The 24,637-nt window shown below is 32.1% G+C and overlaps 3 protein-coding genes across 9 annotated transcripts; 2 read left to right on the top strand and 1 right to left on the bottom strand.

Annotated features, from left to right (window-relative positions):
- Positions 1-1,009: 1,009 nt before the first annotated feature.
- LOC112777772 (uncharacterized) lies at positions 1,010-1,468 on the top strand. The gene has a single exon (XM_025822162.1). It carries the CDS (start codon positions 1,010-1,012, stop codon positions 1,466-1,468), a length of 459 nt encoding a protein of 152 aa, XP_025677947.1.
- Positions 1,469-3,248: 1,780 nt separating this feature from the next.
- Positions 3,249-7,849, top strand: LOC112775147 (uncharacterized). Of its 3 annotated transcripts, none has more exons than XM_025818623.3 (5): positions 3,249-3,490; positions 4,925-5,275; positions 5,831-5,935; positions 6,040-6,349; positions 7,564-7,849. In XM_025818623.3, coding segments are annotated over exons 1-5 (894 nt in total). In that variant the 5' UTR covers positions 3,249-3,363; the 3' UTR covers positions 7,565-7,849. The 3 variants fall into 3 exon arrangements, with proteins under 3 accessions (XP_025674408.1, XP_025674410.1, XP_025674409.1); XM_025818624.3 differs by having other exon boundaries at positions 3,269-3,490; positions 4,952-5,275; XM_025818625.3 differs by lacking the exon at positions 6,040-6,349.
- A 6,649-nt stretch (positions 7,850-14,498) lies between these two features.
- On the bottom strand, positions 14,499-24,419 carry LOC112779420 (uncharacterized). Of its 5 annotated transcripts, XM_072228012.1 has the most exons (10): positions 24,247-24,419; positions 24,000-24,138; positions 23,809-23,922; positions 21,844-22,238; positions 21,671-21,747; positions 21,462-21,587; positions 20,694-20,780; positions 19,178-19,338; positions 18,511-18,553; positions 16,088-16,421 (listed from the first exon to the last, which is right to left on the bottom strand). In XM_072228012.1, exons 1-4 carry the CDS (start codon positions 24,295-24,297, stop codon positions 22,228-22,230), a joined length of 315 nt encoding a protein of 104 aa, XP_072084113.1. In that variant the 5' UTR covers positions 24,298-24,419; the 3' UTR covers positions 16,088-16,421; positions 18,511-18,553; positions 19,178-19,338; positions 20,694-20,780; positions 21,462-21,587; positions 21,671-21,747; positions 21,844-22,227. The 5 variants fall into 5 exon arrangements, with proteins under 5 accessions (XP_072084112.1, XP_072084113.1, XP_072084114.1 ...); XM_072228011.1 differs by having other exon boundaries at positions 14,499-18,553; XM_072228013.1 differs by having other exon boundaries at positions 16,088-18,553; positions 21,452-21,587.
- Positions 24,420-24,637: the final 218 nt, after the last annotated feature.

The following is a 24,637-nucleotide window of genomic DNA, read 5'->3' as shown; positions in this document are numbered from 1 at the left end:
AGATGAATTCTGGTAAGCTGCAGAACCGTGGTGGATTTTGGTACTGGATTGACCGATTAGTAATTCCAAATTCTTCATCTCTGGTAGAACACCTGTTACGAGAATTTCATGATTCAATTGTGGGTGGCCATGGCGGCGTGCAAAAAACATTATCTAGATTATCCGCCCAATTTTATTGGAAGAACATGGCGCAATCAGTGAAGGACTACATCAAATCTTGCTCCATTTGTCAACAGGCCAAATACAGCACCCAACCTCCGGCCGGTTTGTTGGAACCTCTCCCTATTCCGACACATATTTGGCAAGATCTTTCGATGGACTTCATCACCGGGTTACCCCCAGCCCACGGCTGCTCCGTCATATTGGTGGTGGTAGACCGTTTATCAAAATTTGCTCATTTCATACCGCTTCCGGCTGATTTCACAGCACCAAAAGTGGCAGAGGTCTTTCTTCGCGATGTGGTGAGTGTCCATGGTTTGCCTTAGTCCATTGTCTCGGATCGGGACAAAGTCTTCACGAGCAAGTTCTGGGAGCAGTGCTGTAAGGGACAAAGTATACGCTTGGCTAGAAGCTCGGCGTACCACCCGGAATCTGATGGCCAAACGGAGGTGCTAAACCGTTGCCTAGAGATGTATCTGCGGTGCTATACGCAAGAGAACCCGAAGGACTGGTATAACCTTTTACCGTGGGCGGCTTTTAGATATAACACTTCCTTTCACTCCTCTATCGGCATGTCACCATACAAAGCAGTGTTCGGCAAGGACCCTCCTCCTTTATTGCGATATGAGCCCCACCCGAAGGATCCCCCAGCTCTACAAGAACAACTACTCCTGCGAGACTCGGTGTTAGCTTCCTTAAAACTGAACTTACAAAAGGCCCAAACCAGAATGAAGAACCAGGCAGATAGCAAACGCAAAGAATTAGAATTTCAAGTGGGAGATTTTGTGTACGTCAAACTACAACCTTATCGCCAGCGATCTGTGGCCCTGAGGCGGAACCAGAATTATCCATGCGTTATTTTGGTCCTTTTTCCGTCATTGCTCGAATAGGTAAGGTAGCCTACAAGCTGGAACTCCCCAATACAGCCCGAATCCACCCTGTCTTCCACATATCTCTGCTCAAGAAGTGTGAAGGAGTCCCATCACCAGCTACCATCCCTTCTCCGCTGCTAGTAGATGAGAAGGGCTATCAATTACAACCTCAGACAACCTTGGGGCATCGGATGATAAAAAAAGATGGCAAGTGGATTGAAGAAGTTCTCATTAAGTGGCAAAATACCTTGGGAGAGGAGGCAACGTGGGAACCCTATGAAGAAATGAAGACACAATATCCTAATTTTGACCTTGAGGACAAGGTCCATTTCAATGGAGGGGGTAATGTTACAAGTGAGAGAGAGAAAACCGTTAGAAAAAAAGGAGAGCAACAGAAAGGGGATCTAACAAACTTTCACATGGAAGGAGAGGAGTGAGAAGCCAATATGAAGGAGCAGCAGCGGACTGAGAAAGGCATAGAGATTGTGAGAACCTTCTTTCTGCATCTATCTTTCATTTTCTTTGTTTTTCCTTTCTATTTGCTTATCCTGTGCTGATTCATGCTTTTTCTGCGCAGGTGAACTTGGAACTTCTTATTTTACCCAATTTTGCAAACATTTCCAATTTTTCCATTGATTCTATACCTTATACACTTCCACAGACTTGTACTTAATCTTAATTATGTACTTCCATACAGCTATACGTTTATTCCTTTTGATCTGGTAACAGATTGTCATTAATTACGTGCACATTTTTATTTAATTTTTTTTTATAAAGTCATAAACTGACATAATTAATTTTCCTATCAACATACATATATAACATATGGATACTATTTCTCAAACAGACATTACACGATGTATTGATCTAATGTTCTTTCACACATACTTTAGTTGTTAGATTATTTAAATTGGAATCTACTACTTCGACTATGCTAGATTGCTTGCAAGCATTATTGATATAATATTGTGGTTTCCGTATTTTAAAAAGACAAAGTTAAAAGAATATAAAATTCCAAAAGCAAAAATAGGCGAATTAAAAATATATATTCTTACTTTTCGCTAATGAAAAAAGTTAATATATTAGCCAAGTACTGTTTTAAATTTTAATGTTTAAATTAAAAATTTAATTATTCCGTTGATTTTTATAATTTTATCAAATTTTTAATTAGATTTTATATATATTTTTTAATTAAATTTTTATATTATATAAGATTTTATAACTAATAACCTTTTAATTATAAAATTTAATATCGTATAAGAACCTAATTAAAAAGAAAAAATTTATAAAGACTTAATTAAAAATTTAATAAAATTATTGGGATAATTAAACTTAAATTAAATTCTAATTTAATATCTAATGTATGAAATGTCTTTTTTTTTTGTCTCTAACACTTTATTGTGTCATTTTTGTTTTTTGTTTTTTTTGTCAAGATTAAAATTTTTTATTTAAAAATTCATCTTTTTCTATTATTATAATTTTTATTGTATATATTATTCTATCAATTTTATTACCAAATTACTACAATCACCACAACGACTACCACACTTATTATGTGATTATTAGTTTATTACTACTCCTTAAAATTAAAGAAATTGATGATGAAAGAAAAGAGGATATTTAGAAGGAAAAAAATTAACTAAAAAATAAAATAAAATAAAATGAATAGAAAATAAAAAGTCATTTCAAAGAAGGTTAAACAAAATGATTACTTAGTCCTAAACATTAGTTTACCACTATTAAGCACAGACACATTTTAGACACGACACTCATCGATACTCGTTCGATATACATGTTTGTTGTGTCCAATTATATCTTAATAAAAAATAAAAAAACTTTTTCAGACACATTTGAACACACCTAAATATCATTACATATCAGCGTGTCTAATTTTATTCTTAATATGTAATTTTGAAATAAATTTAGAAATAGTATATATTATTATTTATCAAAACAAATATATTTTAAATATTTTATATAATTAAAATAAAATATTAAAAATAATTAAAAAATTAATTTATATTTTATAATATCAAAATATCATTATAATTTATCTAAAAAATACTTTATATTTTATATATATGTATTCTATATCTTATAAAATTTTAAAATTCGTGTGTTACCATATCTTTCGTATCGTGTCGTATCTCATATCCGTGACCGTTAATCATACGTTTACCCTATCAATATATATCTTCCTTGATATACATGACTCTTGGCTTTCTATATTGGCTAGATAATTGATTAAACCTTCATAAAATAATCATTTGCTTGCGAGAGAAGGTATTGATGAAATGTTATGATGGATTCCTAACATTATAAGAAGGTATTGATGAATCACTACATTCCATTCAAGCCAGAGAGTTACAACATGATTAACCCAAAGCTCTACCTTCCCTTTATTCTTCTTTTTATTTTTCACTTATTCTCTCATGTCTTGACACAAAAAATATCTGAGGGTAAGTATGATCTTTTCTTTTCATTTCAATTTTGCACTCAAACAAAACAGTTGTACTATATATTGAATAATTTTTTTCCATCTATTTTATGTAAAAAATAATTACCCTGAAATTAAAAGTAATTGTATCTTAAACTTTAATTTTAGAGAATTCCATGTTAATACTATATCTTGTTAATTATATCCTTTATATACTTAGAAAAAAATAATGTAACATATTTATTTAAAATATAAATATTTTTTTCAATTATATATATTTATTAATATATGCATCATTAAAAAATCTTCATTATTTCTCAGAATTATGAATAATATATATATATATATAGGTATAATACCAATTATTAATTTGGTCCATGAGGTTTTCACTAAGTAATCAAATTGTTTTTTGAATTTTAAATTGATTAAATAATTAATACTACTATGACTAGCCATTAGACTAGCTGATACGATACTAAAAATTTTGCATTAAAAATGGAGAAAATAAAAAATATTTTTAGAAATATTGGATGAACAATTATTTTTTTAAATCAAGTTTCGACTAAGTCTCTAAAACATTATTTTAAAAAAATAAAAAACAAAAAAACTTTTGAAGAAAACACAAAATTTCTTATAACCAACATAAAAATGTTTGAGAAAACTATTTTATAAAAACACAAATATTTTATATAAATAATAGAGTATGATAAGAGAAGAAGAATAATAAATATATTGAGAAGAAAGAAAATAAGAAGGAAAAAAAAAATCGCAATAACGGTGAAGAAGGGAAAAAAAACATGTTAGGAGACAAAATAAGAGGAGAAAAAAAAGAAAAAAAAAGAAAGAAAAGAAGGCGGGAAAAAGAAGGAGAGAAGATAAGAGTGAGAGAAGAAAAAGAAAGAACATTAATTCTATGTTTTGGACTTTTTGAGATATTTTATTTTAAATTTGATTTAATAAAAAATGACTTATTCACTTATCAGTGTACTCTTGTATTTTTAGTTTTTTACATATAATACAAAGGCCAAGAAAAACACATTACATTAAAATTGCCTTTACTTAATATATAAATCCTAGAGTTAAATTTATGGTAATCAATAATAGAGAAAATAAATTATATTTCTAATTGATAATTGAAATTATTTTAACTTTGCATCTTACCCAAATATATCCATTCATTTCTTTTTAAGCAACAATTGTCTGCCATCTTTTTTTTATTTTAGTAATATTAGAAAGATAAAAAAATAATTTAAATTTATTTTATTTAATATTTATTAATTTTAACAATGATTAACAAATATTAAATAAGATAAATTTAAATTTTTTTAATTAATTTTTTGTTATCAAATATTTCTCTTTTTTTGGAAATTTTTTTCCTTCTTATTATTTTGGCATGAAATTTAACTTTAATTTTAATTTTTGGTTGTTAAATTTTCATCCTATCCTACTTATTTAGTTAGCTATTATCTCATTTACCACCAAGGCGGATTCATAGTATATCCAACGGGATTAGAACCAATTCCTGTGCCGCCTCCGGGTTCACCTCCGCCACCCCCTCCACCTCCAGATTGGCCGCCTCGTCGGCCGCCGCGTCCACCTCCTCGTCCTAATTTGCTACCTTATCATACAAACTTGTTGGGTTACCATTCTAATGCCTTTCAAGGGATTAAGAAAAACCCCATATATACGTCTCACCTAGTTGGTTACTATCCTTATTATTATTATCAACCTTATTATATTCCTTTTCTGGTGCCTTCAACTAGAAGCAATCACTATCCTCGTGCCTTAAGCATGCAAGATACTATTGGTAAGAAATTCTAATATTTAAAACTTATTTTCTTTCCGCCACAGCCTTTTAATATTACAATTAGTATAACTTCATCTTAAAATGTTACTTATTATAGGTAACATATATATGCAGAGAGATTAATTTTGATGTATTGAAAATGTAAAAAAAAATTAGAGCAATGCTAGGGGACCAGCAACATTTGTGATTAGTAGCCATCAAATAGCCATCAATGATGATTTAATGGTGTGAGATTGTTGTGAGATTTCATCTAATGGCTCACCTTTCTTTGCTGGTTACATGCTGGCCAAAATTCAATAAAATTGCTGGTCTCCTAGACTTTTCCAAAAAATTATACGATTCTAATTAAATTCATATGTTTAGATAAAAATTTTAAATAATAAATTTAAAAAATAATTATTTTTGTTAATTTAAAAATATACAATTATATAAACTTTTTTTGTATTAACAATGTATAAAAATTAAATTCATATATCTAAAATATCTTTGCTTAACTAGGTACTAGTTTTATTTGTTCATTCTCTCTTTTTAGCCCCTTAATTTATGTAAATGTAGGGGTAGAATACTTTGACAAGGATGCCGGAAACAATTTTTTCAAGCATCCAACATTATTGTTGAAGGATTTGGAAAAAGGACAAAGACATGACCCTGCATATGTAGGTATGGTGAATTTCCAAATAATCTTGGTTGCTTCTTAAATTAAAATAATTAATCATCATTCCAAGGACATTCCATGGATTATTCCTTCTTTATTACTCCTTTAGTTAGAGATGATCCCAGTTACTACTATCAAGGAGGAATAATGGTGTATCCAATGGAAATAGAACCAATTCCGACAGTTCCATATCCAAATCCACAACATCCTTCTCCGATTCCAACCATACCAATTTCGCCTCCGTCTCTGCCTCTGCCTCGCCGTCCCCGTCCCCATCATCGTCAACCTCCTAGGCTACGAAAAGTTAAACAAAACCATGAATATCAACCTATTTCTTCTTTGATGCCTTCAACCAAAAGAAATCACTATACTCATTCAGCTACGTACCCATCAAGCCTTAAGCATGGTAGATTTTATTGGTGAGACATTCTAATATATTTATTAAAACTTAATTTCTATCTTTTCTTTTTCTCCCGTAGCTTCATTATTATATAAAATTTGAAAGTATAATTTCATGTTAAAAAGGTTTAATTATTCTTATGGTTCTTATAATTTTATCAAATTTGTAAATAATTTTTTTTAATTAAGTCGTTATACTGTTTTTAAGTTTGTAATTAAGTTCTTTTTATGTCAAAAATATTAACAATAACAGAATATTTCTTTAAAAAAATATGTAGTCAAAGATTTAATTAGATTCTTAATTGTGAATACCTTCAATTTGCGAAAAAAATAGTCAATTAACTCTAATATTTTTTACACTAACAAGAACCTAATTATAAAATTAAACCAATATAGGAATCTAATTAAAAAAATATATAAAAATCTATCTAATTACAAATTTGATAAAACTATAACAACTATCAGAACAATTAAATCGGCTAAAAACAAACGTTTTTCATTTTTTTTAATAATTGAGGAGGAAGCTCAATCCACATATACTCTAAAAACTAAGGAAATGAATTTCTAAAATATATATGTACAATTTTGTTAGAGATGTAACAAATATTAACTAATTAATAACCAATCAACAATAAAATATTCTCACATTCAATAAATCAAAAATTGCACATCTAAATTTTAAACTTACATAAATATAATGATGAAAATTTATTATGTGCAATTAATTTCATGTTGTGAAATTAATAGCTGAGAACAGTTAAATAATTTGATTAATTTAGCTAAATTTTTATCTAACAATTTTGAGTTATTAATTTTATGTGAAGTTAACTGCACCTAAATTTTCACTAAATAATTAGAATGTAAAAATCTTACCATCTTAATTAATCTTACATTTGTCATTATTACACACATTTAACTATAAAAGAGTGCATTAATATATACGTAGATATAAAGACTATCTTGGCTATTTATTTTCCTATTAGTTCACTAATTTTATTTCTTTATCGTTCTCTATCATGTCCTACATTTAGTTATTTGCACTAAAGTGCATGATAACTGAACTTTTTATTAAAATCATAATCTTATTCTAATTAGCAATATTTCTTGTCAAAACAAACTAAATTTGTTATTATTATATCCTCAATATATATATATATATATATATATATATATATATATACACACATGGGTTTGGGTTCTCTATCTAACTAACACAATAATAAAATCTTAACAGATAAGTATGAGGATGATGGATATGAAGTGAGGCATTCAGAAGTTGACTGGGAAACTTTCATGTATTTGCAACCAAAACATCTACCATGACACATAGCTAGAGTTAAAAATATAAAAAAAAAAAAAAAAGAAGAAGAGAGGCTACGCACACATTACTATGAATTAGCTAATAATGTGACTATGTGAGTCTGTGCATGGAAATGTAGATATTAGCTATGATGGATTGTTATATAACTTATTTATACATGTCCTAAATAATAAAAGTATGCAGCACTGTTCTTCTTTAATAGTTTTTCCATGTTTTATATATATTGTTATGATTAGTTTCTGCTAATTTGTTTTTCGAGTTTAAATACAAAAATTGTAATTTTATATAATTCGGCACGTAGAAATAATATAAAATTGTTCTAAGTACCACGGTCAATTAATTTGGGAATATTTTGAACTTATAATGTAGGATGAAATTGACTAATTACATATTGGAAATTAAACCAAAAGTGAATAAAAGCAAATTATAAACACAAGAAGTTAATTGAGAAATTCAATATGAAGAATACTAAGGCATTTGATTTCGCCAAATTATTGAATTTTAGTTACTATATATTTACCCAACTATTTAATAGTAACTTTTGGGTACGATTGCCAATGAGTAATAGCTCAAATGACATAGATTCTCCATACTCAATTAAGAGGTTGCGGGTTCGAGTCTCCTATCTTTCCAAAAGCCAATGAGTAATAGCTCAAATGGCATAGACTTCCTATACTCAATTAAGAGGTTGCGGGTTCGAGTCTCCTATCTTTCCAAATAAGCCAATGAGTAATAGCTCAAATGGTATAGTCTCTCCATACTCAATTAAGAGGTTGCGGGTTCGAGTCTTCTATCTTTGATAAAAAAAAAAATTTGGGTACGATTATAATAATATATTTACCAGAACATTTAATCTTTAATTGTTAGGATTTGGTTGAATTAGTCCCACATTGTTTAGGATAGCAAATGGAGTGGGTGGCCTAGGCTATAAATATGAGGCTAAGTTCTCCATATTTTTTGCACCAGTCGAAAACACTTAAAGCTTGTATCTGACTTTTTTTTCCTTTATACTCTTTGATTAGAGAGTGTTGTGAGGTGTAGTTAAATATTTGCTTTGAGAGTGTGGGTGTACTGGGGTGTTGGTGTTAGAGAGAAAGAAGTCTATGTGTTGTAACAATTTTCACATAGTGATATTCTCTGGTTGTCATTTGACAACGGCCGTGATTTTTTCTCCAGTAATTGGAGTTTCCACGTTAAATTATTGTCTTGTGATTGTGTCTATTTTATTTCTCTGTGAAAGGTATTTTCTCAAGGGGGAATGGTGTATTATTCCCAACATGTGGTATCAGAGCCAAGTTCGGTGGGATTTATTCTTAGTATGCTCTGTGGTTGCAGCCTAGTCTGACCTTTCACATCAGAAAAGAATTTTGTCCTGTGGCTTGAGGTTGATCTTTGGTTGCTATTGTTGTTACTGGAAGGCAGTGTGACACTGTGAGAGTGCAGTTTGGAAAGGTTCTGGCTAAGGAAAGACTTGGTATTTAAGTGTGTCCATTGTGACCCACCTCTCTTTCCTGGGGACCCTTCCTAGTGCACGGTCTACAGTTGAGTTATACTATTTCAGTATACAGTTGCAACAATGTCAAGATATTCAAATGCTGTGAAGCTTGAAATAGAGAAATTTGATGGAAGAATCAATTTTGGCTTGTGACAAATACAAGTCAAGGACGTGTTGATACAATTAGGTTTGCACAAGGCGTTGAAGGAGAAGATCTCTGGTATGAAGGATGAAGAATTGGAGGAACTAGATTTGAGAGCTGCAAGTGCTATTCACCTGTGTTTGGCTAAGAATGTTCTTGCAAATGTGCAAGGAATGAAAACAGCCAAGGAACTTTGGGATAAACTCGAAGGGTTGTATCAGGCAAAGGGCATCTCAAATCGGTTGTTATTGAAGGAGCAGTTCCATAATCTACGCATGGATCACAATATGAAAATCTTCGACCATCTTAGTGCTATCAATGGTATTGTCTCTGAATTAGAGGCAATTGGAGTGAAAATTGATGATGAAGATAAGGCACTGAGGCTCATATTGTCTCTTCCTTCTTCCTATGAGTATATCAAACATGTTTTAATGTATGGGAAGGAAACTCTGAATTTTGAAGAAGTTGCCAGTAAGCTCATTGCTGAAGAAAGAAGAATGAAAAATGAGGGTAGCACTTCATCAGATTTGGCGCTTGTAGCTAGAAGTGACAATTATGGAAAATGAAATTGTGGAAGGAGTGTAACATACTGAAAATGTGGAAAGCCTGGGCATGTAAAAAGAAATTGTCCAGTAATGCGATTTCAGAAAAAAGGCTCTCAATCTGATACTTACAATATTGCTCTCTTTATGAGAGAAGATGATGTTCTCTAGAAGACAAGAAGTATCCTCATGGTATTGCCATACTGCCATGGATAAGGATAAGTTGTGGCAATCGGGTCCACAATTGCACACGGGCATTGGTTGGCGTTGAGATACAAGGTGTGTGGCGAAGTTATGTCGATGACTGAAGAACTTCCAGGAAAAGCCAATTTGGAAGTTGCACCATGAATTTTCAGCAAGGTTTCGATCTGTACCAAGGCGAAATGCTTGGAGTGGTCTAATTCCAAGTGAGTATACTTTCATGGTGGAGTATGATAGTTCTCTGAACTATAATTGTCGGTGTTGACTATGGAAGCTGAAGATGTGTGACTATTTCAATCAAAGTGGAGATTGTTAGGATTTGGTTGAATTAGTCTCACATTGCTTAGGATAGCAAATGGAGTGTGTGGCCTAGGCTATAAATATGAGGCTAAGTTCTCCATATTTTTTGCACCAGTCGGAAACACTTAAAGCTTGTATCTGACTTTTCTTTTTCTCTATACTCTTTGATTAGAGAGTGTTGTGAGGTGTAGTTAAATATTTGCTTTGAGAGTGTGGGTGTACTGGGGTGCCGGTGTTAGAGAGAAAGAAGTCTATGTGTTGTAACAATTTTCACATAGTGATATTCTATGGTTGTCATTTGACAACGGCCGTGATTTTTTCTCCAGTAATTAAAGTTTTCACGTTAAATTCTTGTGTTGTGATATTTTATTTTTCTATAAAAGATATTTTCTCAAGGGAAAATGATGTATTATTCCCAACATTAATTAATAGAAGTTCTGATAATATATCAGAATATTATTTCTATCAAAAGTTTGAGCAAAGAACTTATGAATGAACAGAGCAACAATGTAAAGACAGTGAACCAAGATGTTACAGCAAGCACATCATTATTTCATAGTAGCCACTTAGATAAAGATATTAAAAATGTCTTTTTTTAAAGATATTTTTAATAATAAAAAATTTAACACATATAACTAATTAAATTGTATTATTTTATTAAAATTAGATCAGAGAAATCATTAGTTTAGTCAATTTAATCTGGCCTAATTTTAACAAAAATAACACGATTTAATCGATTATATGTTTAAATTTTAATTATTCAAAAATATCTTTAAAAAAAAGACGTTTTAAACGTTTTTACGTGAGTAACTCCCTACTTTATATTGCACTCTTATGCACTAAAATTGAATAAATTTCTAACTAATTATGTTACTTGACACTTAAGGCATACCACCAACTAACCAATTTAAATTCTATTAATCATTTTCATTAGCCTATTCTCTATGTCATTATTACCTTCACTGTTATCCTTCTTACTTAGTAAACAAATTTGCCATCAGATTAAAAAAGATCTATATATTTTTTGTTGATTGACTTGTTGTTTAATAAAGTGCAAGTCAAACTCAAACTGTTTGATTTTATTACATAAAATTGACTGATATTATCACAAATCACAATAAAAAATAGTCTTAGATTAAAGAGACAGAAATTTTGAACTCAATCATGATATTTGTATCCAAATTAACTTAGAATGGTTACTTACTAAGTCTTCTATACTCAATCTTCAATGCTTGACCGGAAACATAGTATTCATATGTTAATCTTTGATATTATCAATGTCATAGTCTCAGTCTGAACCTTAAAAAGCAAAAAGCCCCAAATATTTGATGATTCTTTTCACACAATTCTAGTGAGAACTTAAGGGTACGTATTAATTGATTTTGTTTACAGGAAAAGAAATCTTAGATTTAATTAGTATTATATTAGGATATTTGATTATTTTTTACTCATTTTATTATTATTATTATTATTTACATTTTTCATCTATTCACCACTTAGTTGAAGAAAAATAACTACTTTTTATTCTCTCTAAGAAAAGTCCTACTCCTTTATCTTCATTTTTATAACCATTATTCTCTCAGCACTTGTATTCTTCATCTCTTTACTTCCGCTGCACATAATTCACATTTCATCTTCGTTTTAATCAATTAATAATGGCTTCCATAACCTCATCAACAGTCTTGCATAGACTAAATTCCAAAGGCATCATAGGCATCCATTCATTGTTCCTTGAATATACTTCTAACTAATTATAGTTACTTGACGGTTAAGGGCATACAACCAACTAACCAATTTAGATTCTGTTAATTATTTTTTCTTTGTCTCTTCTATAGTTATCAGACCCGGTTCGAACCGGTCGATTCAACCGGAAACCCGGTCATCCGGTTACCTGGTCGGACCGAATCACACGTTGAACCGAAAATGCAATTGATCCGGAGAAACTCGGTTCACTCGGTCGAATTTTGATGAAAACCAGTGATCCGGACGGGTTATTTGACCTGGTCCGGATAGTACATAATTTTTTATTTTATTTTTTATTTGTATACTAAAATGGCGTCGTTCTAATATCCCTCTTTTCGTTGAAATGAAACCCTAGGCTATCCCCTTTCCTATTGTCTCACATCTCTGATCTCCCTAATGGCAGTAATGCAGTATCTCTTGAGTCTTGAGAGTTGAGTGAGTGTCTGAGACTCTGAGTTCATCAATCGGCCTCATCAGTCACGGCCGATATATAGGTAATGCTAGGTAGACAAAAAAAAAAAAACCAGAATTTGCCTTATTTAGCATTAATTAATTGTCGCAACAATTAATGAATGCTAAATAAAACAAGTTATGGCTGTTTTTTGCGGATTTTCTTTAGTTACCAAACATTTCCGAAGATATATTATCATGCACGATTTTAATAACTTAAAATGCTTGAAATAAATATCATAAGAAAATAGAATTATAACGGGTTTAAGTAATAAAAAAGGAAAAACTACCAAAAGTACCCATGAAGTTTACGAACGCTGATAAAAGTACCCATAAACTAAGAAAATTAACGATGTATCCATGAAAGATGGGTTCCGTATGACAAAAGTATCTAAATCATAATTTTTTGTTGATTTTTTAATAAAATTCCTAAACTACCCTACACTCAACCTCAACTCACTTTTTCAACCTTTCATAACTCAATTTGCACCAACTCTTGCCATGGGGTCCAAAACTAGTCCTACAATAAACCAGACCGAAATCAATGGTAGTGTGGTGGTGGTAGAGGATCGGACCTCAACCGATCACTCATAAGTTTATAATCCATACCCAAACCAAATTAATCAAACACCAAAAAATACTTAAAACATAAAAATTTTCAAATCCATTCATCCAATTTCAATTCACTTTAGCAAAACTAGAAGTAGAAACAGCCATCAACCATAAAAAATCAACAAATTCATTCATCCAATTTGAAATTTATTTCAGCAAAAATCAGAAGTAGAAGTAGCCATCAACTGGATCTTCTGTAAATCAATCTCAGCCTTCATAAGAAAAATAAAATAAAATGTTTTAAAAAAAAAGAAATACATTTTTCTTCGCCGACTGTAACATCGTCAATGGCAGAACCTCCATCCACAGTGCCGCCTCCCTTTCTTCTCTGATTTCTCTTTACCGAACCCGCTTTTTGCATGCAAGAGCACCACGACCCCTCTCTCTTATCAGGTGTGCGACGACAGTATTCTCCTCGGCTGGGTCAGTCGCGCCACGACGACGTTCTACTCCTCGGCTGCAACAGGTGCGCCACGGCGACATTCTCCTCAAGTTGGGTCACAGGCGTGCGATGAAGGTGTTGTAGTCACCTTAATAGTGAGAGGGAGAAGCAGTGAGAGGGGAAGAGATTGGTGATAATGGAGTAGGTGGATGGCGGACGACAATGAAGAGGTAGGATGAGAGTTCTGTGATTCTGTGAGGGTTTTTGAGAGAGGGATAAGTGAGGAGAGAGGAAGAAGAGAAGAGAGAGAGTGACGGTAGAATGGGATTAGGGTAGGGTAGTTTGAGAATTTTATTAAAAAATTAACAAAAAATTAGGGTTTGGATATTTTCTTCGTACGAAACCCATCTTTCATGGGTACAACGTTAATTTCCTTAGTTTATGGGTACTTTTGCCAGCGTTTGTAAACTTCATGGGTACTTTTGGTAGTTTTTCCAATAAAAAAATTATAATTTTAAAATATGAACAAAAATTATAACGGGTTATATTTTATTATTATTATTGAATAATGAATAAGAATTAGAATTATATTAATATTTTTAAAATTAATATAATTAAAATATCTAAAAATATTTAAAATTAATGTGCGTTATTAATATCATTATCACACATTATTATTATTATTATTATTATTATTATTAAAAGTATTTTTAATTGATAATTGATAAGTAATTTAATAATGCATTAAATATTGATTTGATATAATTATAATGAAGATATGTTCCTAAAGTAGTATAATTATATATTATTCATTAAATATTAATTATAATATAATTACAATAAAGATATTTTTTATAAAATAATTTAGAATAAAAAAAATTTCACTCATTTTGGAGGGAAACGGAAGCGTGAGAGATCGACGTCACCTTTAGTAATTGGGAAAAAACCCAATTTTAATATATTAAAGTAAACAAATAGATAGATATTAACTAAATCTTTTATTTATTTATTTTTTGGGGATTTCTCTTCCTTTTTTTTTTGTCAGACATTGAAAAGTTTTTAAATATAACATTGATATTTTAGTAATGTTAATCATTAATTTTAATTAATATTAATATTATATATATAATTAAAATCAAAAACCCTCTCTCAATCTCATTTCATTTTTCCCTCCAAACCCGCCTGACATCTCTCCCGCAGCTCTCTCTCATTTCATCTCCTTCCATCCTTTTCCCTCCAAAGATTACAACAATTCTTTGATTTCTTGGTGTAATTTCAACGCAGATAACTATTTCTTCTCAGCTTAGCTTAATTTTTCTTGCTGCCCTCTTTCTACACGGCCTCTCGCCGGTATTCTCCTCTGTTCAACGGCGGCGGTAGGTTTTTTTCAACATTATTCTTTATTTATTTTAACCATTTGGGTTTTTTCTCACTCTACTAACTTGGATCTTGTCTTTCGTTGAAATGAAACCCTAGGCTATCCCCCTTCTCCATTGCCTCAATCTCCCTAATGGCAGTAATGCAGTATCTCTTGAGTCTTGAGAGTTGAGTGAGTGTCTGAGACTCTGAGTTCATCAATCGGCCTCATCAGTCACCGCCAAAGTCACCAGTCACTGCCGATACCCCTCAGCCAACCTCGTCTCTCCGTCACCCTCGTCGTCACTCTCCGCGGCGTGGTTCCTTCTCCCGGCCGTCACTGCTTCTCCCCTTACCTCGCCGTGCTCTGAGTTCATCAATCGGCCTCATCAGTCACCGCCGAAGTCACCAGTCACCGCCGATACCCATCAGCCAACCTCGTCTCTCCGTCACCCTTGTCGTCACTCTGGGTTGTGCTTCTACTTCGCTGCTTTTGCTTCTGTCCTTTCTTGGTGCCTCACCTGGTCGTCAGAAAGCTCAGAGTGCTCTCTCAGGTCAGTGCCTCTGCTATTGACCTATTGACTATTGTTATAGAATCTGTTCTTGAATTGGTATATTAGTTAAAATCTGGTTGATATATTAGTTTAATTTGTTCTTGAATTTTAGTTAAAACTAGTGTAAAACCCGCGCTAAGCCCGGGCCAAACATTGTTTCATTATAATAATAGATTGCTACTTATCTATTAATAGTAATAGGTGTTACTTTTAATTTGAATAAGTTTTTATATATAAAACTTTGTATAGTATAAGACTTTTCTATTCTTATTTTCCAGAAGCCAAATAATTTTCTTGCAGCATTTAAAATTAGCATAATAAAATTATTATAATGCAGCATTTAAAATTAGACCGATAACAATTTAATTTACTTTCTCTAGTTGTAAACAAAGTACTTTATAAAATACATAAAAAATATTAACAGCAAACTACTTATAATGATTAAAACCAAATTTTTCAAAAGAATAAAGAAACTATACTATAGACGTTGACACTCCAAAGCATAAAAAAAACCAATTTAAAATAATAAAAGAGACTACCATCAAATAACAATTATAAAAGAATAAGACAACTTTGGGTAATAAAAAAAGCATAACATCATGCAGTTTCTTCCGTAAATACTGTAACAATTACCAAAGAGAATAGAAGGAGAATTTAAAATGGCACCAACACCGAGAATTTATTTATTCAATAAAATCATGACTTTCACATTCATCATAGTTTATCAGCATCTCAATAGAAGCTACTTGACTTGTTGCTTAATTGAAATTTGATTGAAAATGAAATTATGAATGGAATCCATTGCTTTTGGTATGTACATACATGAGTTATCTGTAGCCATCCGTTCATAGAAATAAAAAATGAAAGAGATGTCATCAAGTTTCTATTACTTTTTTCAATAACATATGCTATAGGATTATTGACAAAACTACCAAGAAAACTATAAAAAACAATTTCTCACCAGCAAGGCCATAGTCGTTGTCTTTGGTGTGTCCTGCAAACGCATATTTTGAAACGAACATAAGCAATACATACATATTAGTATATTACTATCTAAATAGCTAAACTTCAAAGTTACCATTTTGTAGTTCATGCCTTCAGGGCTAAATTCAGTTTAATCGGAATGATTCAACTTCAGATCAGTAATACTACTACTTAGTGCTGTGAAGCAATAAAACTCAAAACACGATTAAATTAATAACACCAAAGAGCACAAAATTTTTCCAAAAAACCAAAAGTAAATAAACACTTCCATGATGAAGCAAGATAAGCAAAAAATATATTTCTGAGAGCCAGAATGAGGAACCTAAGAAACTACCTTATGTGCTAAGAGATTGCCTGCTTTTCTAACGAAGAAGCTAGTTCTCGAATTTGGTCATCTTTCTCATTTGCTAGAATTTTTGCCTTTACCTACGGCACATTTTACTTTCTCCATTTTGTTATCAGCTATCTTCTATAACCATAATCTACTCTTGTGACATTCTATGGTTGATCTTTTTCCATCATTATATGAAGGTTATATTCTTTTACATTAACTGATATATATAACACACCCAAAATAGAAACTAATAATTACATTAAAAAGAAATCATTCTGAGTTAGATGTTTATTCATATGTATACCCCTTATTAATCTACAAATAACTATTATATTTATTTCTACTAAATGTGTTTGGATATTGAAAAAAGAAAAAGACTTAATTTCCGGCCATTTTTCACACCAGAAATTGATCCGATTACATTGGATGTGAAGGAGACATCATATCCACATTATTTTCTTTTCCACTATGTTTGGCTGAAACTGAAGCACATGGTAGCTGAGATTCACTTTTCTATGATAACTCAACATCCATTACCTTGTCTTTTATTTGCAGATGGTCACCAGCTAAACCTGTAGGTAGTATTTGTGACTTGAGAAAGAACTACACTTTGTCTAAGGAATGCAAAAGGAAATTACTCAACATTTTAGAAAATAATTTCTAGACAAAATAAGAAGAAAATAAACGTAATTGGCAAATTTTGCTCGATAAAAGCTATAAAAGCATGGAATTTAGTTGAAGAATTCTATGTGAGTAACCTTTAAATATATTGTCCTCTTTGCTCACTTTTTTGGGCATAAGCCTCTTTGCTCTAAATTTGCCAAAATCTTAGTACAAACCCACTTAACCGCAAGTTAAACAACACTAATTCAGAAACAGAATATTATTATAGTCATAGCTTTTAAAATCATTACATTGCATCAAAATGTATGGCTTCCTGAAGAACTGTACATAACAAATTGCATAGTTTCTCATAATTTGCTTCCTGCACCGAGTCTTAAACTTAAAATAAGGTGACAAAGACGGAGGCAGCAAATAACTTTTTCAACATGATGGTATGGTAGATCTTAATGGCCATAATTAGAGTTTTTCCTTTATTAAATGATTAGACCTCATTTTTGTGTCACTAACTACTAACAATGTTTTCTATGGCTGCAGTTCAAATGGAGAAATGGTTGGTTTTACTCTCTCCCTCTGAGAAAGCCAAAGCACAAAAAGCAAGCCAGATCCACACCCTCCGCATACTTAACGGCTAAAAGACTTGAGAGTTGTATAAGAGAAACTTGAATTCATATCACAAGCCTAGACTCTATGTATTATTAGAACTGATATATTATTCTATTAGTCATTGTCTTTAATTATTTATTAATGAATTTAAACAAAATAGAAGCCTGAATGCTTGAACTCGTGTATTCAATTCTTGTAGATGAATTGAATGATTGAGAAATTAAAATCAGTATTATTACTTTTAGATAAACTTCATTAACGAATAGAAAATTAGTAAAAGACAGAAATTAGTATTATTACGTTATAAATACACATGCTCTAAGTGCCTATTGCAGTAACTTATCACATCATGAAGTAATTCTCATTGCAAACGCACCGAGAGACTTTTATACTCATTTGTTGAATAGATCAACCGAAACATGCATACATAAAGGGATCACAATTCAAAAACTTAAGCTAAGGACTTAATAGGAGTTTAAAAGACATATAACATTTATGCAATCAATTTATTGAAGATCAAGTTTAGGGACAGAGATACCTTAATGAAGTCAATTTCCTTAGCATTGCTACGAAAGCACTGCCTACATCACAAAAGCAAGGACAATTGGTAAGCCAAAGCAACATTCCTCACTTTTCTATCACCACAATTCTTGCAAAATGCAAAAATGTTTATATGCTTAATCCAATTATGTAAAACATAGAAAAGATAGAGAGAATGGTGGTTGGTGACCATAGATTCTTAAAAGGAATTGTATGTTTACATGTAAAAGCATATATAAGCTATGTTTGAATCGATAGGAAGTAGGGGAATGAAATGAGACATAACAGGATGAATGGAAGGAAACAGGGTGAAATGATATAATTATTTGTATGGAGAAATAATATTTATTGCTACATTTTATCATATTTCCTTCCATAATTAGAGGTAAGAAAAGTGAGGGATAAGTTATCTTTATATAATGTGATCCTAATTGTCAAATATTTTAATTGCACATAGTTATCTTTATTTTAACTATTAGCAAAACAATATGGAAACTAAATTAAAGCCCTAAATAGAAAATGCTTAAAAGGAAGATCAGCTAGCATGTGAGATAATTCTACTAAGCACAAACAGAATAGCTGCAATGCATATTTATTTATTTATTTATCCTAACAATATAGATCAAATAAATACTAAGATTCGAATAAAGAGAAAGAACACCCACTCAAGGAGCATGTTGCAGTTACTGACACCAATTACGGTTGCAAGATGCCATGCAGTATGAATGTATAAATCGTCACCTACGAAGAGCATTCCACCCACCAATGATGACATCTTATGCAAGATATTAGCCATCCTCAAATCTGCCCTTTTTGCAAATGCAACCTGAATCAACATTTTAGTTTTTCTCATATATAGCATTAAAAAGGATAAAGATCGCCATATGAACAAAATGAAATTTCAAAAAACAATTTAGGTTATGTTCATTGTTCAATTTAAGTATGGCATATAAATCCATCAATCAATAAATCCAGAGTTATGTTAGTTATCAATATTTATCTGATCAAATTGAACTTCAACTGATTATTTTGTTAACCTGAACACTCACTAACTTATTAACACCAATAAATACAATGCATAACTCCTAATGGAAATAAAACCTTATAAAAGAAAAGGGTCTCAAAAATTTAGGCAAGTGAACTACTTAAAAGTCAATTACACAAACTAATAATTTTCTAGCACCATATAACATATTTTCACACTCCCGAGGCAACAAAGGATAGGCCAGAGGAATTAAATCACAATCATCTTCCAAATCTCCATGCATGATTGCCCACTTCCATGATAGAAACATTTGAGTAAGCAGCAAAATAAGATGTAGCTTTTTCTTTAAACAATTTAGCTTTAAAGCAGTATAAATCTTCTTTATTTAGGGTTTCGAGTTTAGCGTGATTTTTCTCAAGACATAAAAAAATAATTAAAAATCTTAATTTATCCTCTTAATTTTTAAATATTTTTTTTTAATATTTTTACTTGTAGAAGAGAGATAATTAAAAAGATGAATTAAGACTCTCCAATTTAGACAGAGATATTGATAATGATATCTCCAATTAAGTCTGTAAATCAAAGGAAGTAACTTTTCATATAATTACCACCATCCTCCATTGAATGATGTGTTTTCAAAATGTGGTGAAGGCCAGGCTCCATATGCATATATGACAACATTTCATTGTTAATTTCCATAGTTTAGCCAACACCTCATTAAATCACAATCATATTCCAAATTTCCATGCATGATTGCCCACTTCCATGATACAAATATTTGAATAAGCAGAAAAATAAGATGTAGCTTTAAAGCAGTATAAAATACAGATGTAACTTTTTTTTTTTTTTAAACAAATTAGAAGATCACAATTATAGAATAGGACAGGTTGCTTTCTTCTACACTAATTTGACATTTTAAGGAGTCTCTACTACAATTGTATCATATTGCAATTGCCGTTTGCAATAGCTTGTAATGGATTTCATCAAATCAATTTTAAGTAACAAATTTTTATTGCAACAAACACAATTACAATCTCCTACTCCAATTTAAAACCTTTTGCCCAAATGATGATATATAGCTCAAGATCAAATAATTTGAATTAACAAAAGAACTCTGATCCTCTTCTATAAAATATATAATATATAATAATTAATTAAAAATGTGAAACTTTGTATTTAATCACATGGCCATATACCTTGGATCTTTCCTTTCGAGAGCATGGGGCGTACCACTTTGTGAGCCTCACTTTTTCCTATCGATTTATGAGAAGCACAAAGAGAACCTGAATTAAACAAATTTAAAAAAAAAATCAAAAAACACAGCAGCTATAAATCACAGGTAAAACACCACATGCTTTCATATATGCATAGTGATCGAAACAAATTCAAACACCATCGGTATAAAATCGACATAAATAAACAAATGAAAACAAAGGCCAAGGCAAATTCACAAATCCTGCAGTAAACAAAATACATTTATCATCATATATACCTACATGTAACGCTATGTAGAAGAAGATTATGGTGACATAAATATTCAAGGAAAGAAAATCAATTTTGTTTGGCCACAAAAATACAGAAAAGTCTGCAACAATGTAACATTTAGGTAGCTCCCTATACATCATAAATGAATAAAAGATAGTGGTATTTCAACTAAAGGGGTGTTTAAGTCCAATCATCAAAGACATGATATGCAAAGCAAAAAGATCAGGCTGTTAAGTTCAGTTCAAAGTTCAAAATATTCTATATAAGTGCTTTGTATTATGAATTTGCATATAGAGTTCCAAGTCTAGATTTACAAATGTCTAGGAGAAGACAAAAGAATAGTATCTCATCCTGTTCAATTATTAAACAAAAAAGGCCAAAACACGTAATCAGTAACCACAGAGATTTAGAGAATACAATCATCACAAAACATTCAAATAAAAAAACAAAGAAAACCAAAGATATATACCTCTACTCACCTTCAGAAAGTGGCTTCTTATTTGGTGGTGCAAGGTCTTGTCTAGTTCATTCACAACCATATTCACTGACATCAAAATTCAGTGAATTTCCTAAACATGATTTTAGCTCCTAGTTACCTGCTATCACTGAAAAAAAAAAGAATTTAAAAGTAAATTACCTCTGTAAATTACCTCTGTAATACCGCCGACGATAGGATATCAAAGCTCACCGTTCTCTTCACCGGTGTCATCAACTTGCTGCTAGCTGCTCCTTCACCATTCTCTTCTTTAAATGTAGCAAGTCATTCTAAAGATATTAACACAAAAATCCATATTCAATTTCAATTAGCGTTTTCAACCAATCAAACAACAAAATAAAGTATATCCAAGCGAGAGAACTAACCATCCTTAATTCGCAGCACTCACCAGCGAAGAAACGGCGGCGCCACCATCCTGCAGAGGAGGCAGCTCTGCGGATCCAACAGGGACAGTGGACTCCATCACCGCCTTTGCCTCGTTCCACTTCTTTTCTGTGTCGATTTAGCTTTCTTCCCTATGACCGTCGCTGTCGTCGCCACCTTCTTCTCCTTCTTCCGTCGTCCTTACCTTCATCACCATCGTTTTCTTCTTCTCTGCAATGTCGACCGTCTTTCTTCGTCTTTCTTCACCGTTGTTCTCTTATTCTTCTGTCGTCTTTTCTTTCTTCAACCGTCGTTTTCTTTGTTCGTCGCCACCCTCTTCTCTGTGACCGTCGGTTTCTTTCTCTCTCTTTCCTTCTTTTCTTTCTTCACCGTTTAACTAACATATATATGAAGACAGCGGTAACAAAATCATTTTGAATTTCAATTTGAATCAAAATCCCGCCAATTGTTTTGCTCATAAATCTTCAGATTTTTTATTATTTTATTAATATTAATTTTTGTTGTTTTTCCATTTGTCATGCAACCAAGAGTAACACTTGTCTATTATACAAAGTATCACTTGTCAACTAACTAACCATCTACTACTCTCCTATTATATATTAATAGATAGATTGTTCTTGAATTGTATTGTTGCTGGTTGCTGGTTGGTATTAGTTAAAATCTGTTGTAATGTTGCTGGTTAAAATCTGTTGAATTGTTGCTGGTTGCTGTATTCTCCCTCTTGCTGTTGGAAGATATGGATACAAATCAAAATGAGGGAAATGTTGATCAGGCTCCTAATTTGCCCTATGAAGATGTTGATGCCGACTTTGAACTCACCCCTTGGACTTGATTTAATGATTGCGTTATCTTTAACTTGCTCTTGTTGATTTAAATTGAGAACATATTTTATACTATTAAAACTTGCTCCACAGGGGAGAACGGAGGCTAGAATTTTCTGGTTTGAGACTGAACCCCAGATGCCCTAAGGTCAGTCATTTATTCTTTGCAGATGATTCTATTTTGTTCAGTAAGGCGACAATGAAAGATTGCGAAAGTTTACTAAAGTTGTTTAGAGACTATGAAGAAGTGAATGGTCAGGTGATAAATTTAGATAAGTCTTTTGTTTTCTTTAGCAAGAATACTCCCCTATCAGTCCGTGATCAGCTAGCTGCCCTGTTGTCTATACCACATGTTGGCTGCCAGAACAAGTATTTAGGCCTTCCAGCAGTGGTCAGTAGATCAAAAAAAGAGACATTTAACTTTGTCAAAGACAAGATTTTGCAAAAACTACAGCATTGGAAGCGAGCTTTGCTGTCAGCTAGTGGCAGAGAGGTTTTAATAAAAGCAGTGGCAACTGCAGTGTCTCTATACACACTAAGCTGCTTTAAACTCCCCGAGACACTATTAGAGGATATCCAAAAGTCAATAATGCAGTTTTTCTGGGGCCAAAAGAACGCAGAGAGAAAGATGCAGTAGATTAATTGGCGGATTGCTTGTAGACCAAAGAACCAAGGTGGTCTGAATTTTAAGGATCTCAGGGCTTTTAACTTGGCAATGTTAGGAAAACAGGGCTGGAGGCTGATCTCTCAACCTCACTCTCTAATTTACAAGGTCTATCAAAGCAGATATTTTAAATTTTCAACCTTTCTACGCACAGAAACAGGTAATGATCCATCTTGGGGCTGGAAAAGTGTGCTGGAAGGTAGAAAAGTTTTGGAGAAAGGCATTTTTTGGAAGATTGGACGGGGACATTCAGTTAAAATCTTAGAGGACAACTGGATAAAGCAAATTCAACCAAATGAAATTCAAATTATCAACCATTCACACAATCACCTGATTTGGGTTTCTGAACTACTCTTACCAGATCAAAATTGGAATAAAGAGCTAATCACCTCAACATTCACACAAAAAGTAGCACAGACAATCATGAACACAGGCATCAGAACAACAGAAGATATCGTTACCTGGAGTAAAGAGAAGAATGAATGCTACTCGGTTGCCTCTGGATATACGTTGGCCTTTCAGTTCTACCATGCACCAGTTGAATTTTTGCCGGAACAATGCAGAAAAAGAGAAGTCTGGAGTTCAATTTGGAAGTTAAAATGCCAGCCCAAAATTAAAATTTTTCTATGGAAAGTAATGCATGAAGACTTACCAGTTAAAGAAAGATTGCACTCTAGAATCCATATGGTGAATCCAATCTGTAATCGTTGTGATGCTACAGTAAAATTAATTCTCCACTGTCTCACCCAGTGTCCGGAATCAGAGAATGCTTGGAAAATAGCAAGCCTTCCCTGGACAAACCAAGAAACAGAAACATGGAGATGGTGGTTATGGCTCCAAGAACAACTCAAAGAGCGTAGGCAGATGCAAAAAGAAACTCATTTGGCAGCAATACTAACCTGGCAGATTTGGAAGATGAGGAACTTGAGAATTTTTGAAGCCAAAGTCATTTCTCCTCAAGAAGTAGTAGCTATTGCAAGATCCGGAACTTTGGAAGCAGTGGCTCACCTCCATTGATGAAGCTCCAAGAACGACACTCCTTCTCCAAAAACTCTTCCTTTTTCACTTTACCCTTTTTCACGTTCTATGTCTTAATGAGGAGATAACATCTAATACTTTTACTTAGTTAGGAAATTTCCATTTCTCCGTTGCTGTAAGTCCAAAATGGACCTTTTATTTTATTAAACCAATAAAATTTGTCTTTTGGAAAAAAAAAAAGAAACAAGTTTATTAACTCTTCTTTTAGATTATTAGTTATGTTTAAGACTTGATATTTGATTATTAATGTTT

This window comes from Arachis hypogaea, chromosome 19, assembly GCF_003086295.3.
Source record: "Arachis hypogaea cultivar Tifrunner chromosome 19, arahy.Tifrunner.gnm2.J5K5, whole genome shotgun sequence".
NCBI lineage: Eukaryota > Viridiplantae > Streptophyta > Magnoliopsida > Fabales > Fabaceae > Arachis > Arachis hypogaea.
The sequence above is the reverse complement of the archived record's forward strand: the minus strand, read 5'-3'. Positions and strand labels throughout refer to the sequence as shown.